At 36.2% G+C, this 14,455-nt stretch overlaps 1 protein-coding gene across 1 annotated transcript in view; it reads left to right on the top strand.

Annotated features, from left to right (window-relative positions):
- C1H21orf91 (chromosome 1 C21orf91 homolog) overlaps positions 1-13,762 on the top strand; it is a 32,198-nt gene extending 18,436 nt beyond the window's left edge. Inside the window, exons 2-4 of the mRNA XM_052648427.1 lie at positions 10,414-10,950; positions 12,136-12,198; positions 13,596-13,762. Of these exons, the coding sequence (XP_052504387.1) occupies positions 10,414-10,950; positions 12,136-12,198; positions 13,596-13,762 (767 nt within the window). The remainder of the gene's footprint in view (positions 1-10,413; positions 10,951-12,135; positions 12,199-13,595) is intronic.
- The last annotated feature ends 693 nt before the right edge of the window (positions 13,763-14,455 follow it).

Genomic DNA, 14,455 nt, shown 5'->3' on the forward strand with positions numbered 1-14,455 from the left:
CATCTCATCTGAAAAGATGAAGGTCTTCTGAAAAGATAATTCTGACTCATTTGTGTATTGAACAACTCTTCCACTGCCAAAATAATTCAGTGTTTTACATACATTGAAGTCTGACTTTATTCTCAGTTTTGGCCGCACTGGGTCTTAGTTCCTTCATGCAGACTCTTAGTTTCAACGTGTGGGATCTAGTTTCCTGACCAGGGGTAGAACCTGGGCTCCCTGCATTGGGAGGGCAGAGTCTTAGTCGCTGGACCACTGGGGAAGTCCCTTGAGTTTACCTTTTTTATGATTTGGTTTTCAGTAGATTTTTCTGCTCTAGCCCCCATAATTTCCCTCATGTAGCAGCTGCCCTAGTGGCTCAGTGGTAAAAGAATCTGCCTGCCAAGCAGAAGACGTGGGTGCAGTCCCTGGGAAGATCCCCTGGAGAAGGAAATGGCAACCCACTCCAGTATTCTTGCCTGGGAAATGCCCTGGACAGAGGAGCCTGGCCGGCTACTGTCCATAGCGTCACAAAGACTTGGACAAGACTGAGCAATTAAACAGCAACAACCAAAGCTAATCCTTTCCCCAGTTTCTTTCAACAATATGAATTGTGTTCACATGTCAGTGTCTTTTTCCCTCAGTGCCTTTGAAGTCTTTGGGTCTCCAACAAGGATTTCCAGATAAAACTATGCAGTGGTTATAATCTGACTTCGGAGGAGGGGAATCTTTGATTTGAAAGTTATCCTTTGCTAGACACATTATAGCCTAAGGAAATTTTCAACCTCAAAAATATTCAGAATAATGGGATATTTTAAAACTGTGTATCTTTTATCATTCCAGTATTACAATTTTTTTGTTTTACTTAGTTCATTGGAACATACAGTATATAACTTAAAACCTAATTTGTCTTGCATTAAGACACTGTTTTCTTTCCCAAACCAAAATATTTCTTTATAGGCTTTTTAAAAAATGTTTTAAATTTTCACTATTTAAATGATGAAAGATTTTCTTTCTCTCATTGAAATGAAATTTCTCTCTTTTCATCTCTTTTTAATTTCATTGAAAAAGCAAACTATTACAGAAAAATCAAAATACAGGAAGCAGAAAGAATTTTAAGATTTATAATCCTACATATCTACCAATAATCTCTTAATATTTTTGGTGTTTTATAAATTATTTTCTGCAGTAGAGTATGCATGTATACATAGTAAATTGTGTTTTAAAATGAAATCAGACTATATATACCATTATAACTGGTCTTTTAATTTAATATATCAGAAACATCTTTTTCATATCAATGGATAAAAAGGTTGCACTGCATTGGACTGTAATTTTTATAACTCTGTTTCATCATGGAACGATTTTATTGGACACTAGCTCTCCAAACCCTTTCTGTAAATCAAAGTTCCTTTTACTCTAGAAATGCTGTAATTCAATTATAGTACATAATCACAATCTGTCTTTTTTAGCATTTTTCAGTATGATTCATCAATTATTACCTTTTTGAAAAATCTTTAGTTGTTTAATCAAATGGCTTTCCCATCAGCTTTAATTTTTACCATTTACTACCTATAGTAGTAACTGAATTATAAATGACTTCAAATTCACTTGCTAGTAAATCTCTATTAGATGCTGCTGTAAAGCATTATATAAGGAATAGTCAACTAAAATTTCAGGAACAGTGATTCAGATATATGCAAAGAAGTTGAGATACAAAACATGTTTTATAAATAACTGCAGGACAGCTTTTATTTTGTTTTTCTTATTTGTAAGAAAATAAATCAGGCAAAACCTTAACTAGGCAGACGGCAGTTTAGGAGATAAAGGGCAGAGTTCACATAGCTATCACATTTCTTACTTTTGAACTCATAAATTTCTTTTGTCATAATGGTTTATCCTCGTTCATCCGTGTTATTATGAATGCCTTTTATCTAGACTTACCTTTTGTTTAAGTAATGTGTATCTTTTTAACTTTGCCTATTTGGGGGAAGGTTTTACTTAGAAAAATGGAATAAGTAGAGGGTTATTACTTAGGTCAACTGGGTTATTTACTACAAGTTTTTATAACTTTTAATTCTTTGTGCCACTTAACAGTTATAGTCTAAACATAGTATTTTTAATGTGCTAGAAAAGCAGTTTTAGCTTTTTATATTCTGTGCTACTATGAGCTTAATATCCTAAAGATGGATAACTTCCATTCGTATTCTTTTTCCAAATACCCTTGTACTTCATCAGTTATCTATAGACAAGCTCCCCTGTCCAATTTGGTAACCTTGCCACAATGTAGTGATTTAAATTTAAGTTAATTAAAGTTAAAATTGAAACCTTAGTTCCTTGGTCATACTCGCTACATTTCACATGCTTGGTAGCCACATAAGGCTAGTGGCTATCGTATTGTATAGAGCACAGAATGAGAACACGTCCACTATCACAGAGAGTTCTATTGGACCTTTCTCATTAAAATAGGTAACTAAATTTAAGAGCAGGATTGAATGTAGATTGTTATTTTTTGTACCCAGTTAGTAATAAACAGTTGTTATGTAGGTGTGTTTCTCCAGTTTCCCAACTGTTATGATGAAAAAGTAACATTCACTGAGAAAGGTTTTCTTTTTGATAAATTATTTGCAGTTTATACATCCATCATTACAAGAATTCAGTTCTACTGTGGCTTCATTGGTTATTTGAGGTTGAGGTTTATCTTTTAACGTCAACCTTCTGAACTCTTTGCTGATTGAAATTTGCCCTTATAATTCGTTTATTGGATTAAGCTGCTTTGACTAACTGCTTAATCCTTCTCTTCACACACACAAAAACCTTTGGCATAAACATCTCCTAAACTGAAATATGCTGTCCACAGACCACCTGTTGGTGTATCTTTCTTTAAGGCAATGATTCTCAAAATTTGGAAAAGCAAGTTGCTGAGCCCATCTGTGTATTGGCTTAGTGCAGTTTCCAATAATTCCATCAGTTTCCAATAATTCCATCTGTTTCCAATGCAGAGATAAGCAATTCCCTGTTCCTTTCAACAGTATGTTGGGTATTTGAACATGACAGGCTCTAAAGTGATGTGAGGGGGAGGGAATGGAGCACTGTTAACCACAGAGCCCACTGAGGCACAGAGGACAACTGATAAAATTTTCCAAGAGGTAGAAGCCTGTCCTGTTGCGGATTTAAGGAAGTAGGTGCCCCAACTATTCATCCTCACCTTCCCACCTGCAGGCTAACCTGCCTTTCGTTAGTAAGAGCGTAGACAGTCTGAGCGTCCTCCCACTGCATTCCTGTGACTGGTAGTAGATCTACAGGTGATCACTCTTGAATCATGGCTTGGCTGCTGCTTGATCATCAAATGCAGAGGAGCCTGGTCGCTTGGGGTGTCCAGCCATTACTGGGACAGCCATTACCTACACAGAAGCAATCCAGACCTATGTCATTACAGTGTCTCGGTGTAGTGTGAGAGTCACTAACCAGCATGGCTGTGCTTGCCGCTGGATAAGTCACAAGCACCTGCATACTCCCAAAGGGAAAGATAAGGACTGTTGAAGAGCAGTTGCCCAATTTTCAGGCAGTAGCTGCTTCTCATTATTGGCCATTTGCTGTCAGATCTTCTGATTTTGTTTTTAAGGGAAACCAAGAAATTGAAAACTGTAAGTGAATCTAAATTTTTTAAAAACATTTATAGGCTAAACAGAACTTGCTACAGTATGGATCCAGACTTCAGGCTGTGGGCATGCCACCTCTACTTCCAGAAAAGTGAAGAGTGTTAATCACTCAGTCATATCTGACTCTCTACGACCCCATGGACTGTAGCCCACCAGGTTCCTCTGTCCATGGAATTCTCCAGACAAGAATACTGGAGTGGGTAGCCATTCCCTTTTCCAGGGCGTCTTCATGACCCAAGGATCAAACCTGGGTCTCCTGCATTGCAGGCGGATTCTTTACCATCTGAGTCATCAGGGAAGCCCCAACTTTTTCTCTATTCTTTTTTTCAGAAATGGGAACTTGGTCCTCAGAAACAAAGGCATAACAGCTCCTTCCTTTCCTTCTACGTTCAGTAGAGTTTAGCTGTTTGCTCCCGTCTTTACAATTAACACTTACTGAAAAAGTGAAAACAGTGATACATACACTTTATTTTTTTGGGCCCCACAATCACTGCAGACAGTGACTGCCACCGTGAATTAAAGACACTTGCTCCTTGAAAGAAAAGCTATGACAAACCTAGACAGCATATCAACAAATAAAAACCAGAGACATCACTTTGCTGACAAATGTCTATATAGTTAAAGCTATGATTTTTCCAGTAGCCACGTATGGATGTGAGAGTTGAACCATAAAGAAAGCTGAGCGCGGAAGAATTGATGCTTTCGAATTGCGGTGCTGGAGAACACTCTCGAGAGTCCCTTGGACTGCAAAGTGATCAAAGCAGTCAATCCTAAAGGGAAAGCAGTCCTGAATATTCATTGGAAGAATGAAGCTCCAGTACTTTAGCCACCTGATTCGAAGAGCTGACTCATTGGAAAAGACCTTGATGCTGGAAAAGATTTGAGGGCAAGAGGAGAGATGGTTGGATGGCATCATTGACTTAATGGACATGAGTTTGAGCAAGGAGATAGTGAAGGACAAGGAAGCCTGGCATGCTGCAGTTCATGGGGTCGCAAATAGTCGGTCATGACTGAACAGCAGAGATGTACATGAACATGTAGGGTCTTGTTCTCCCATTCCTAGCAACCAGGATAAGATCAGCATGAAAAGAAAACACCTTAACTCTTGGAAGATTATTTATGCTGGGCAAATGTGAGCCTCCATAAAAAAAGATTTTGAAGCAGTACTGTGTGAATTGTTGCACAAATGTTGGTTATGTCTGGAGGCAGTGTGCTTAAAATTTCTTCACAGCCTGTTAACCTGAAACTTGAATCATAACTAAATTATCTTGCCTTACTTTAAAATTAAGAAAGAACACACAAACCGACCATTTGGAAAACCAGTACTGCCGGTTCTCTCATTTTTTATTTATTTTTATTTTTTGAGGCTGTAGTAAAATTTGAAATGCTTACTCCCTTAGAGCTTTCCAGTCTCCTGCTGATATGATAACAGGTATTACAGCATCCAACAGTTGGTTGTGTTGTATTTGCTCAACCTATGGAATACCAAATTATATGAAGTCAGTCCTTTGACTGAGAAAGGAAATATAGCAGTCACATTCAGAAGGAAGACTAATTGACAGAGTAAATATGCATATGGCAGTCAGATGATATGAGTCGAGAACCTGTGAAAATAAGTGTAGTCGGCTGAGAGATGGTACTGTTTGATAGGACCAGCTGGGGAACCAGCAGGAAAAGATTGCTTTGCTTATCTAATTACCACCAACTCATAAATAAGATCTTCAAGAGGCTAAAAGGGAAAAGCAGAAGGTGATGGGACATGTCGTAGAACTTAAGTGTTTGGGGTTCTGTAGCTGTTTTTTAGTGCCATTTGGAGTATCATCTTGTGAGAGGACAAACTGTTACTACAATAAGCATATTAAATATATGCATGGAAACATCTTTATTTTAAAAGGGTGACAATGATAGGCCAACGAGAAGATCTACATTTGAGTGGCTTTTGCCCTTTTATGGCTTTAACCAAGTTTTCTTAAAACAAATTGATCCTAGAAAAGAATTTAAAGAATAGAAATGGAGATAGCATGGCAGATGGGTTAGTGGGAGGGTTTTCAAAGTATGTGAGAATGGTATAACAAAATCAGAAATGAAAGTGGGGAAAGACGTTATAAAGAAAACTATTGAATAGAAACAGCTTTAATTTTTTAAAATACCATTGTTCATACAGAAATGTCCACCTAAATAAATTTCCAAAATATTGTCAATTATGGTTGCCAAGTAAGGTCTTGGTTCTCTACTAATCAGGAACTCAAGACCCAAAGTTACATAGCCATCTGTGTGATATGTTTTAAAGTTTTCCTAATACTTAGGATGTCAATTATATTGGTCCTCAGAAGTTTTATTAGGAAGCTGTAGTACAGTTTTCGTGGAACTGGTTTGGAAATTACTTGTAAGTCAGTTTCTGAAAAGTACCAACTCATTTAATTGCATTTAGATTCATTTCCTTTAAAAACCTGCTGAAGAAACAAATTAGTGCTCAGAGCTGTTAACACTTGTAAATGCAATTAAAATTTATAAAGTCAGTTGGAAAACTCACTGGGATCTCTGATAATAGCAGTGGTTATATTAATTCTAACTGATTAGGTGAAAAAAACAAAATCACTTCAGGAATTTATAAAATGACACATATATTGTTGATACAAATTGAGTGGGCTACTCACATTCTTTTCTAGTAAAAAAGTGTATGAAGTGTCAGTATATTAAATTTCCTGAATTGGGTATTTTAAACTATCTTTACAAGACAAGTATTTTCAAATTAAACTTTAAAACTGATTCAGGTTTTAATTTTTTTTTTAATTGAGCTAAAGTAGGTATAGATACAGATCTGGATGAATGAGCTACAGTTTACATAAAACAGCCTTGTATATTCACAGTATGTATATTTATAATAAAAATAAGTAATTGAGTAGAAGTTCCTGATTTTATTTGGCAGATTGAATGATGCCACTGGAATGCATCTCTGTATATCAGTGCCACTCATCAGTTCTTGGGATTAATGGCATATTAAACCAAATGTAGGAGTAACTTCACTGGAAGATGTCTTTAACTTCTGTGTGTGTGTGTGTGTGTTCACTCAGTCACATCCAACTCTTTGTAACCCCATGGACTATAACTCACAAGGCTTCTCTATCCATGGGATTTCCCAGGCACGAATACTGGAGCGGGTTGCGATTTCCTCCTCCAGGGGATCTTCCCAACCCAGGAATTGAACTTGGGTCTCCTGCATTGGCAGGCGAATTCTTTACCACTATGCCACCTGGGAAGCCCAGTTAACTTCTAAGAGCCTGCAAAGGTGCACAACCTAGTTACCTTGCAGATGGGCAAAACTTCATTGCAGTAGACCTCAAATAATAATTGGTAATAAATTTTAGGTTTGCTTTTTAAATACAATTTTAATTTTCCTGTATTCATGTAATGACTTTTTCTTGAGTACTTGCTATGTGCCAGGCACTATGATAATAAGGATGTACATAAAGCAGATAGTGCCCTTTCTCACAGAATTTACCTCTAGCAGCAGATAAAGGCCAGTGAAGAAGCAATTTTAAAATGTGGTGCCATTAGCTGAGATGTAACTGGTTAGAAAAGGCTTCTTAGAGGAAGGAAGAACTAGAGAGGGAACGGTGATGAAGACCCAAATAACATAGTGGGAGTGGTAATGGGGTGAAGGAATATTTAATGTGCTAGATTTTAGGGGGAAGAAGTCTATTAAGATGGACAGTAAAACATCTAGGATGGGGCACATGGAGGAACGGTCAAAGAGGACACCCAGGTTTCTTCCTTGAGCAGTTGGGTGTGCCAGACTCAGGAGGAGGATTGGGTGTGGGTCTAAGAATGGAGGAAGAGGCAGGGTGAATGTAAAGAGCAGTTGGGACCTCTAGGGGCATGGCAACCCCCTCCAGTATTCTTGCCTGGAGAATTCCATGGACAGAGGAGCCTGGCAGGCTCCAGTCCCGGAGATCACAGAGTTGGACATGACTGAATGAATAAGCACATGAGACATCTAAGTAGAAATAGTCCCACATTCAAAACACTTCCTGTCATGACACTTTTTTGTCTTTTATAGGGGATTTTTCACCTGAGTGTCTGACTCTGAAATTTACGTTTACATATTTTCACAGTAAATTGAATATTGTTGTTCTCTGACTTGCTTTTCATCTCAGCTGATTACCAGTACACATGTAATTGTGTGTTTACTGGGCTCCAAACATTCATTTGGGTGGGGATTTAAGTAAAAGTTAAAAAATTATTTCTGAAGAACAATAAGTTATATTACATAAATTACTAAGAAGAAAGACTGGATTCAAAAAATCATTAACTTTAAAAGCCCACATTATTCTTCAGATAAACATTTATTATATTATTAAAGCTCTGGGGCACATTGGAAAATTTGTTGTTTCATATTTTTGTCTTTTTTTTAATACAACTTCTGAACATTCCAAATAAATTTTTAAAACTCAAAAAAAAACTAGCAGCAAAGAATAATGACTTTCTTTTGGCTTCCCAGGTGGCACCAGTGGTAAAGAACCCACCTGCCAGTGCAGGAGACGTAAGAGACATGGGTTCGATCTCTGGGTCAGGAAGATCCCCAGGAGGAGAGCCTGGCAACCCACTCTTGTATTCTTGCCTGAAGAATCCCGTGGACAGAGTAGCCTGACAGGCTATGGTCCTTGGAGTCACAAAGAGGCAGGCACGACTGAAGCAACTTAGCGCAAATGCACATGGCCTAGTTTAGAATCCTTTTATACACAGAAGGATTTCCTCTAATATATAGTAAAGGAAAAATACAATTTACAACGTTTCGATTCAGCTAAACCATTGCTACATAGATTAGTGCTGTGCCAGTGGACCGAGAATGAGACCATTTACAGTTTCAGGGATTGGCCAGCTCTCTGTTGGCAGTGAGCCCTAAGAGAGTAAGAAAGCTCCTTAAAGAATTTCCCAAAGTTAGTAAAATAAGCGAGCTTCAGGTTCTCTCTGCCTAGCAGTCAGTACTAGAATCAAACAGCAGAATGGAGGTATTTCTTTTTTTTTTTTTTAATTTCTTATTTTATCTGTAATTGATACTAACTACCTTTTTGTCTTATTTATGATATTAAAACATACATAATATTATAAAGTACTTTTAATATTTTCATTTTAATCAAGATTTGTGCACTTGCTTTCTATGTTAAGGTTTCAAAGGCATACACACTGTTGTCAAATAGAGCTTTGAAGTTTTGTACTTGAATATTTTAATTTTGCAGGAATTTGACCTAACCAGACAATAACTGGTAAAAAGTATATACACACACACTTGCAGCACAGGCACCAAAGGGGTAAATAAAATGTGTATGCAGTTGTTTTAAGTTTGGTGTTTGCACTCAGTGGAAGAAACAAGACTGAGATAGTTGAGTTTACCTGGTGAGGCACGTCTGCTTAATTAGACTGTTGGTATTTAAGAGCGGTACCCCCATAGCTTACTTGTGAGGGAACTGACAGCCCAGTTAGTACTGGTTTTGGCAGGACCCACCATTGGCTGATGTGATGTTGTTTTAGAACAAGTTAGTATTTGTGAGTATTTTGCACCTGATTTAATACTGTTAAAATATAAATACATCACTATCTTAGTATTAGCCAGGGTTTGCAAGTCAGTGAATAAAATTATTACAACTTCAGCTTTTAAAACAATGGATGAATACAGAATGTAATTTTTTCTGATGACTCAGTTAAAACGTTTTTAAGCTAACACCTGAGTGGCTCTCAACTTCCTGTTTTCAAAGCTAAGCAGTTCAGACTGCTTAATTCTTGCAGGCATTAATTTTCCATTCCACATCCCATGTTCACCTTCAATATGAAAGCACTGCTGTTTTATTTTAAATGGTTTGAACTTACAAAAATGTTATCAATGTTTTCTATATTTCAAAGTATGTTGTATATTTGAAAATGTATTCTCTCTTAAAAAAAATAGAGATAGCACACTTGAGCTCTACTAAAAAGCTGGAAATGTAAATGTGTAAGATTTTCCATGATTTGTGTTATATAATGAACATTTGTGAGTTGAAGAATTATATTGGCTGTTGTATCTTGGTAGATTGAATTTGTTGCTCTGTGAATAAGAATTGTGTGTAGTGCATTTCTTGATAAAGTTTTAGTAAGTATTTAAACATGTGAAAAAATTTTAGATGTTTTTATTTTCTTACTTGAAAAAATCAAAACAGTTCTTTGACTTTTTGAGGCTTTTATTAATGTATATTTTTCTGATTCTGGTTTATGTTTCCCCAGTAAAAATATAACTGTTAATTTTAAATCATGATTTACTATGTCTTTTTGTTAGGGAAAAAATTGTGAAGCATTTCTCTTATTTAACCTATAACAAAAATTTTTACAAATGTGTAACTTCAGGAGAGCTAGTAAAGAATGCTTTATAATGTACAGGTCAAGATTCTGTAAGTATAAATTGCTGGTTCAGTGATATTTTTTAATATTATGCAATAACATGCCTCTGGACTGAGATTGAAATTGAATCATTAAGTCCTTAAGAAAGGCTTTGCTATTCATAAGAATTTAATATTTCTGCTATTCAGAATTTATTGAATATATAGTTAAACTGAAGCATAAATTATTAGGCTATGTCATTATTGTAATATATACATGTATGTTATTAATACTAATATTCTTTAGCATTTTTCCACTAATTTGCAAATTAATCGGTGACTCGGTATTTTACTAAGATTTGTATTTTTTAATGCAGCTTATAGAAAACAAAATTGTGTCAAGTCTTCTTTTTTTTCTTTAGGAATACCAAAATCTGATCTCTTGCACACCAAATCGTTAAGGGGCCATAAAGACTGCTTTGAAAAATATCATTTGATTGCAAACCAGGATTGTCCTCGATCTAAGCTTTCAAAAAGTACTTATGAAGAAGTTAAAACTATTTTGAGTAAGAAGATAAATTGGATTGTACAATATGCACAAAATAGGGATCTGGATTCAGACTCCGAATGTTCTAAAAACCCCCAGCATCACCTGTTTAACTTCAGGCATAAGCCAGATAAAAAGTTACTCCCACAGTTTGACTCTCAAGTACCAAAGTATTCTGCAAAGTGGATAGAAGGAAATGCAGGTGGCCTCTCAAACTGTACGCAACGAATGTTGGAACAGAGGGAGAACACAGGCTTCGGGCTTGCTGTGTTACAAGATTCGGGTAACACGTTATGCCACAACAGTGTACGGTGGCCTCATAGTCACAACCGGGAACAGAAAAAGGAAAAGACAATCTCTGGTCCAGAGGCTCATGTCCAGACCCAGCATCCACATTACAGCAGAGAGGAATGTAAGTATAGGGAAAAGGGGTAAAGATTGGCGTTTTGTTGGTTCTTTATTATTTTTTTAATGTTTTATATATGTGATATGTCAAGAATTTTGCTGTGGAAGTACAGATTTGGTTAATTTAGCATTTAAATGACAGGTTTACCGTGGCAAAAATGCCATCATTTCTTTGGAATATTCCTTAGTATGTCCTAAAACTACTGGAATTCTAGAGTCCCATCATTTGTTTTGCCATTTTAAATTATTAACAGAACGGAATCAACAGATTGGGAATTAGAAAGTTCAGGGTTCATATAGTTTAGAAGTAGAGCCTCCACCATTGACAAACACACACTGTCATGTTGCTGATCCCTACAAGACTAATTGGGGCTGGTATTTCAAAAGCAGAAATCTGACATTTTACCAAAGGCTAAAGGTAACGTGTGCACCTGGAAAAAGTGACTCATTCAGTCTGCATGTATTTCTTCAAAAACACACAGGAGCGGAGTTAATTTTAGTTAACTTAGAATCAAGTGATTTTAGGGCTAGAAAGGCACTTGGATATATTTTTATATAACTCCTTGATTCTACATCTGAGTTATCTCCAGTTGTATATGTAGACGGAGACAAAGGTAGTTCCTGGGGTGGGAAGATCCCCTAGAGTAGGAAATGGCAAACTACTTCAGTATTCTTGGCTAGAGAATTCCATGGACAGAGGAACTTGGTGGGTTACAGTCTTATCGGGTCACAAAAGAGTCAGACACAACTTAGCGACTTAACAACAACATATAGCTAGATAAATTGATTTTCAAACTGTTTCCATAGTACATTAGTCTTTTTCAAGCTACACATCATGAAGCATGTGGCACTTTAGCAAAGTCAACTCAATGGGTAGTAACTAGCCCTTTTTAAAAACTGAAACAGCATGAGAAATATCAGAACCCATTGGACCTAATGCTAAGAATTTTTCAGTGAACCTTTTATTTCAGGTGGAGATAGACCGGTTGTGAAATAGACTGGTTGTGGATTGTGGGCAGAATTTGAAAACCCAGCCCTTTAGGAGTTAATGAATGAATCCTAGGGTCCTGTCAAATGTCATGTTCAGAAATAAGTGCAGATACTTTTTTTAAATAGGATGTTGTGTTGATGGTGTAGATAACTTATTTTCCCAGGTTGTCATGGTAGTAATGAATGTATTTTCATGTTTCAGTGAATTCGATGACTCTTGGTGAGGTAAAGCAACTGAATGCAGAGCTCCAACAGCAAATACAGGGTAAAGACTCATGTCGGTATTTTTTACATGTGCCAGGTTTGATACAGAAAATCCCTTATTAGCATTATTTGCGTTTAAACTTAGAAATGATCCTCTTAGAGTTTCCAGAGCAAAAAGAATTTTTCTTAGTCTTCTCTGTGACCAGCTGGTGAAGTAGATTCTTTTTCTGGTGAAAACAGAGACTACAACTTAATCTCTTACTAACATGTTTTTCTTACTACCCACTATTGTGCGAGCCACTACACAGGTGTGCTCCTTAGCAGATTTTTAAGGCAGGCAGTATTGGCCCGTTTTTTTTGTTTGTTTGTTTTGTTTTTAATTATTATTAACTCTTCCAAACACAAAAGTAGTCAGAATAATGTAGTGAAACCCTCTTTCCCAATTTCAGCTAGCTAATTTTCCTTCTTCTCTACTTATACCCATTTTCCTTCCCCTACCCCAACCTCTAGCATGGATTATTTTGGAACAAATTCCAGACAATATTTTGTTTTGTTGTCCATAAATGTAATAGTTTAGAATTTCTCTAAAAGATAACATTCTTTTTTAGGCAGTCACAACCCCATCTCTTTAAAAAAAGAACAGTAGTTTGTTAACATCATTCAAGTATGATGCTAATACAGTTAACAGTGTTCAGATTCCCCAATTGTCTTTTTTTCTTTTTCCCCTACAATTAATTCCCATTTAGGTGAGGAAACTGCACTTCAGAAACCTTAAGTTGCTTACAGTTGCTTCAGTTGCTTACAGAGATCTCACATAAGCAACAGATTAAGGATTCTAATTCCTGTCCTTTTAACTCCAAAGGTAGTGGTCTTTCTTGACCACACAGCCTCTCAGGATAATAACATAATAATAGCAATTTACATTTATCAAGTACTTATCCTGTGACAAGTACTTTACAAGTATGATCTTATTTAATCCTCCCAGTGACTTACTTTCATTATTGAGGTTATTCCATAAGAGGAAATTAAAACATAGTTTAAGGTCCTTGCCTGAGAAGCATAAGAGTCAGAACAGAAATTCAAAAATTCAGGTAGTTCCAGACCTGGGTACTAACAGGCACTTCACTATCCATAAATCATATTAGAAATTCATTGAACCTGCTTATTCCTTGTGAGGAAAGGATCTCAGAGGTGATTGTAACTGTCATCTCTGCTGTGCATCTGGGTCATTGCTTAGGACTCGCAAGTTTCATTTGATGGAGAACACTATATTCCAGTTGGCTATGCAAAGTGTACAACTTCCTAGGATGATCAAAACTCAGCTGTTTTCTTGGTTTCAAACTACTTTCGTTACAAACACTTGCCCAATGCGTTCATTTCAGCTTAAGTACATGAAATATAAATCATAGATTAGCTTTCTGTGTATTAAAAATAGAATTACTTTTTAAATTTTTACAGAAGTTTTTGAAGAGTTAACCCACCAAGTGCAAGAGAAAGATTCTTTAGCCTCAGAACTCCATGTCCGCCACGTTGCCATCGAACAGCTTCTCAAGAACTATTCCAAGTTACCATGTCTGCAGATGGGCCGAACGGGATTGAAGTCACACCTGCCCATAAACAACTGAACTCAACTTACACTTACTTCCCATGCTCTGCCATTTTTTGGTCTGCTGGGCATGTTCACTTTGAAGAAGTTGAAGAAAGTTATGGTCAATTATTTTATGGTCATTAAATTTGCAAAGATTAAGGCAGTATTCAACATGTTTGCCAAATAAAGCAGACCCATTACACTCTAGTCTTCTAGGGTTAATCATTTTGATTCATTTGGGGAATCTGTTTTCCCATAATTACAAAACAGCCCTCCCTAATTTATACCACATGTGACTACTTAAATATACTGTTACAGTGTGATTTTATTAAACATGTTTTAATGTAATTCACCTGTCAAAACAACAGAAGGTTAACAAAGTTCTTATATTAGTCTAAATTACTAAAGATAACATTTAAGAGGGAAATGGAATTCATAATATCACCTCTTATTTATTGAGCAATATTTTAATAAGAAAATTTTATATATAAAAATGCTATTTTAGGTACCTTTTCATTCTCTTTATAATGTGTATTTGAATGGCTCTGTATATTATAGTTACACTTCGTGTGTGAATATGTTACCCATATTCCCATCACTGCATTTTATTCTCTTAATAATGTTTTTACAGCTGTTATCTTGTTTTCCAAAGATAAATGTATTTTGGAATAGAAATCTATCTAGTTAACTGTTTTGACTTCTGATAACTCTTATGAAAGAGGAGTTAATA

This window comes from Budorcas taxicolor, chromosome 1 (assembly GCF_023091745.1).
Source record: "Budorcas taxicolor isolate Tak-1 chromosome 1, Takin1.1, whole genome shotgun sequence".
NCBI classification, from domain to species: Eukaryota; Metazoa; Chordata; class Mammalia; order Artiodactyla; family Bovidae; genus Budorcas; species Budorcas taxicolor.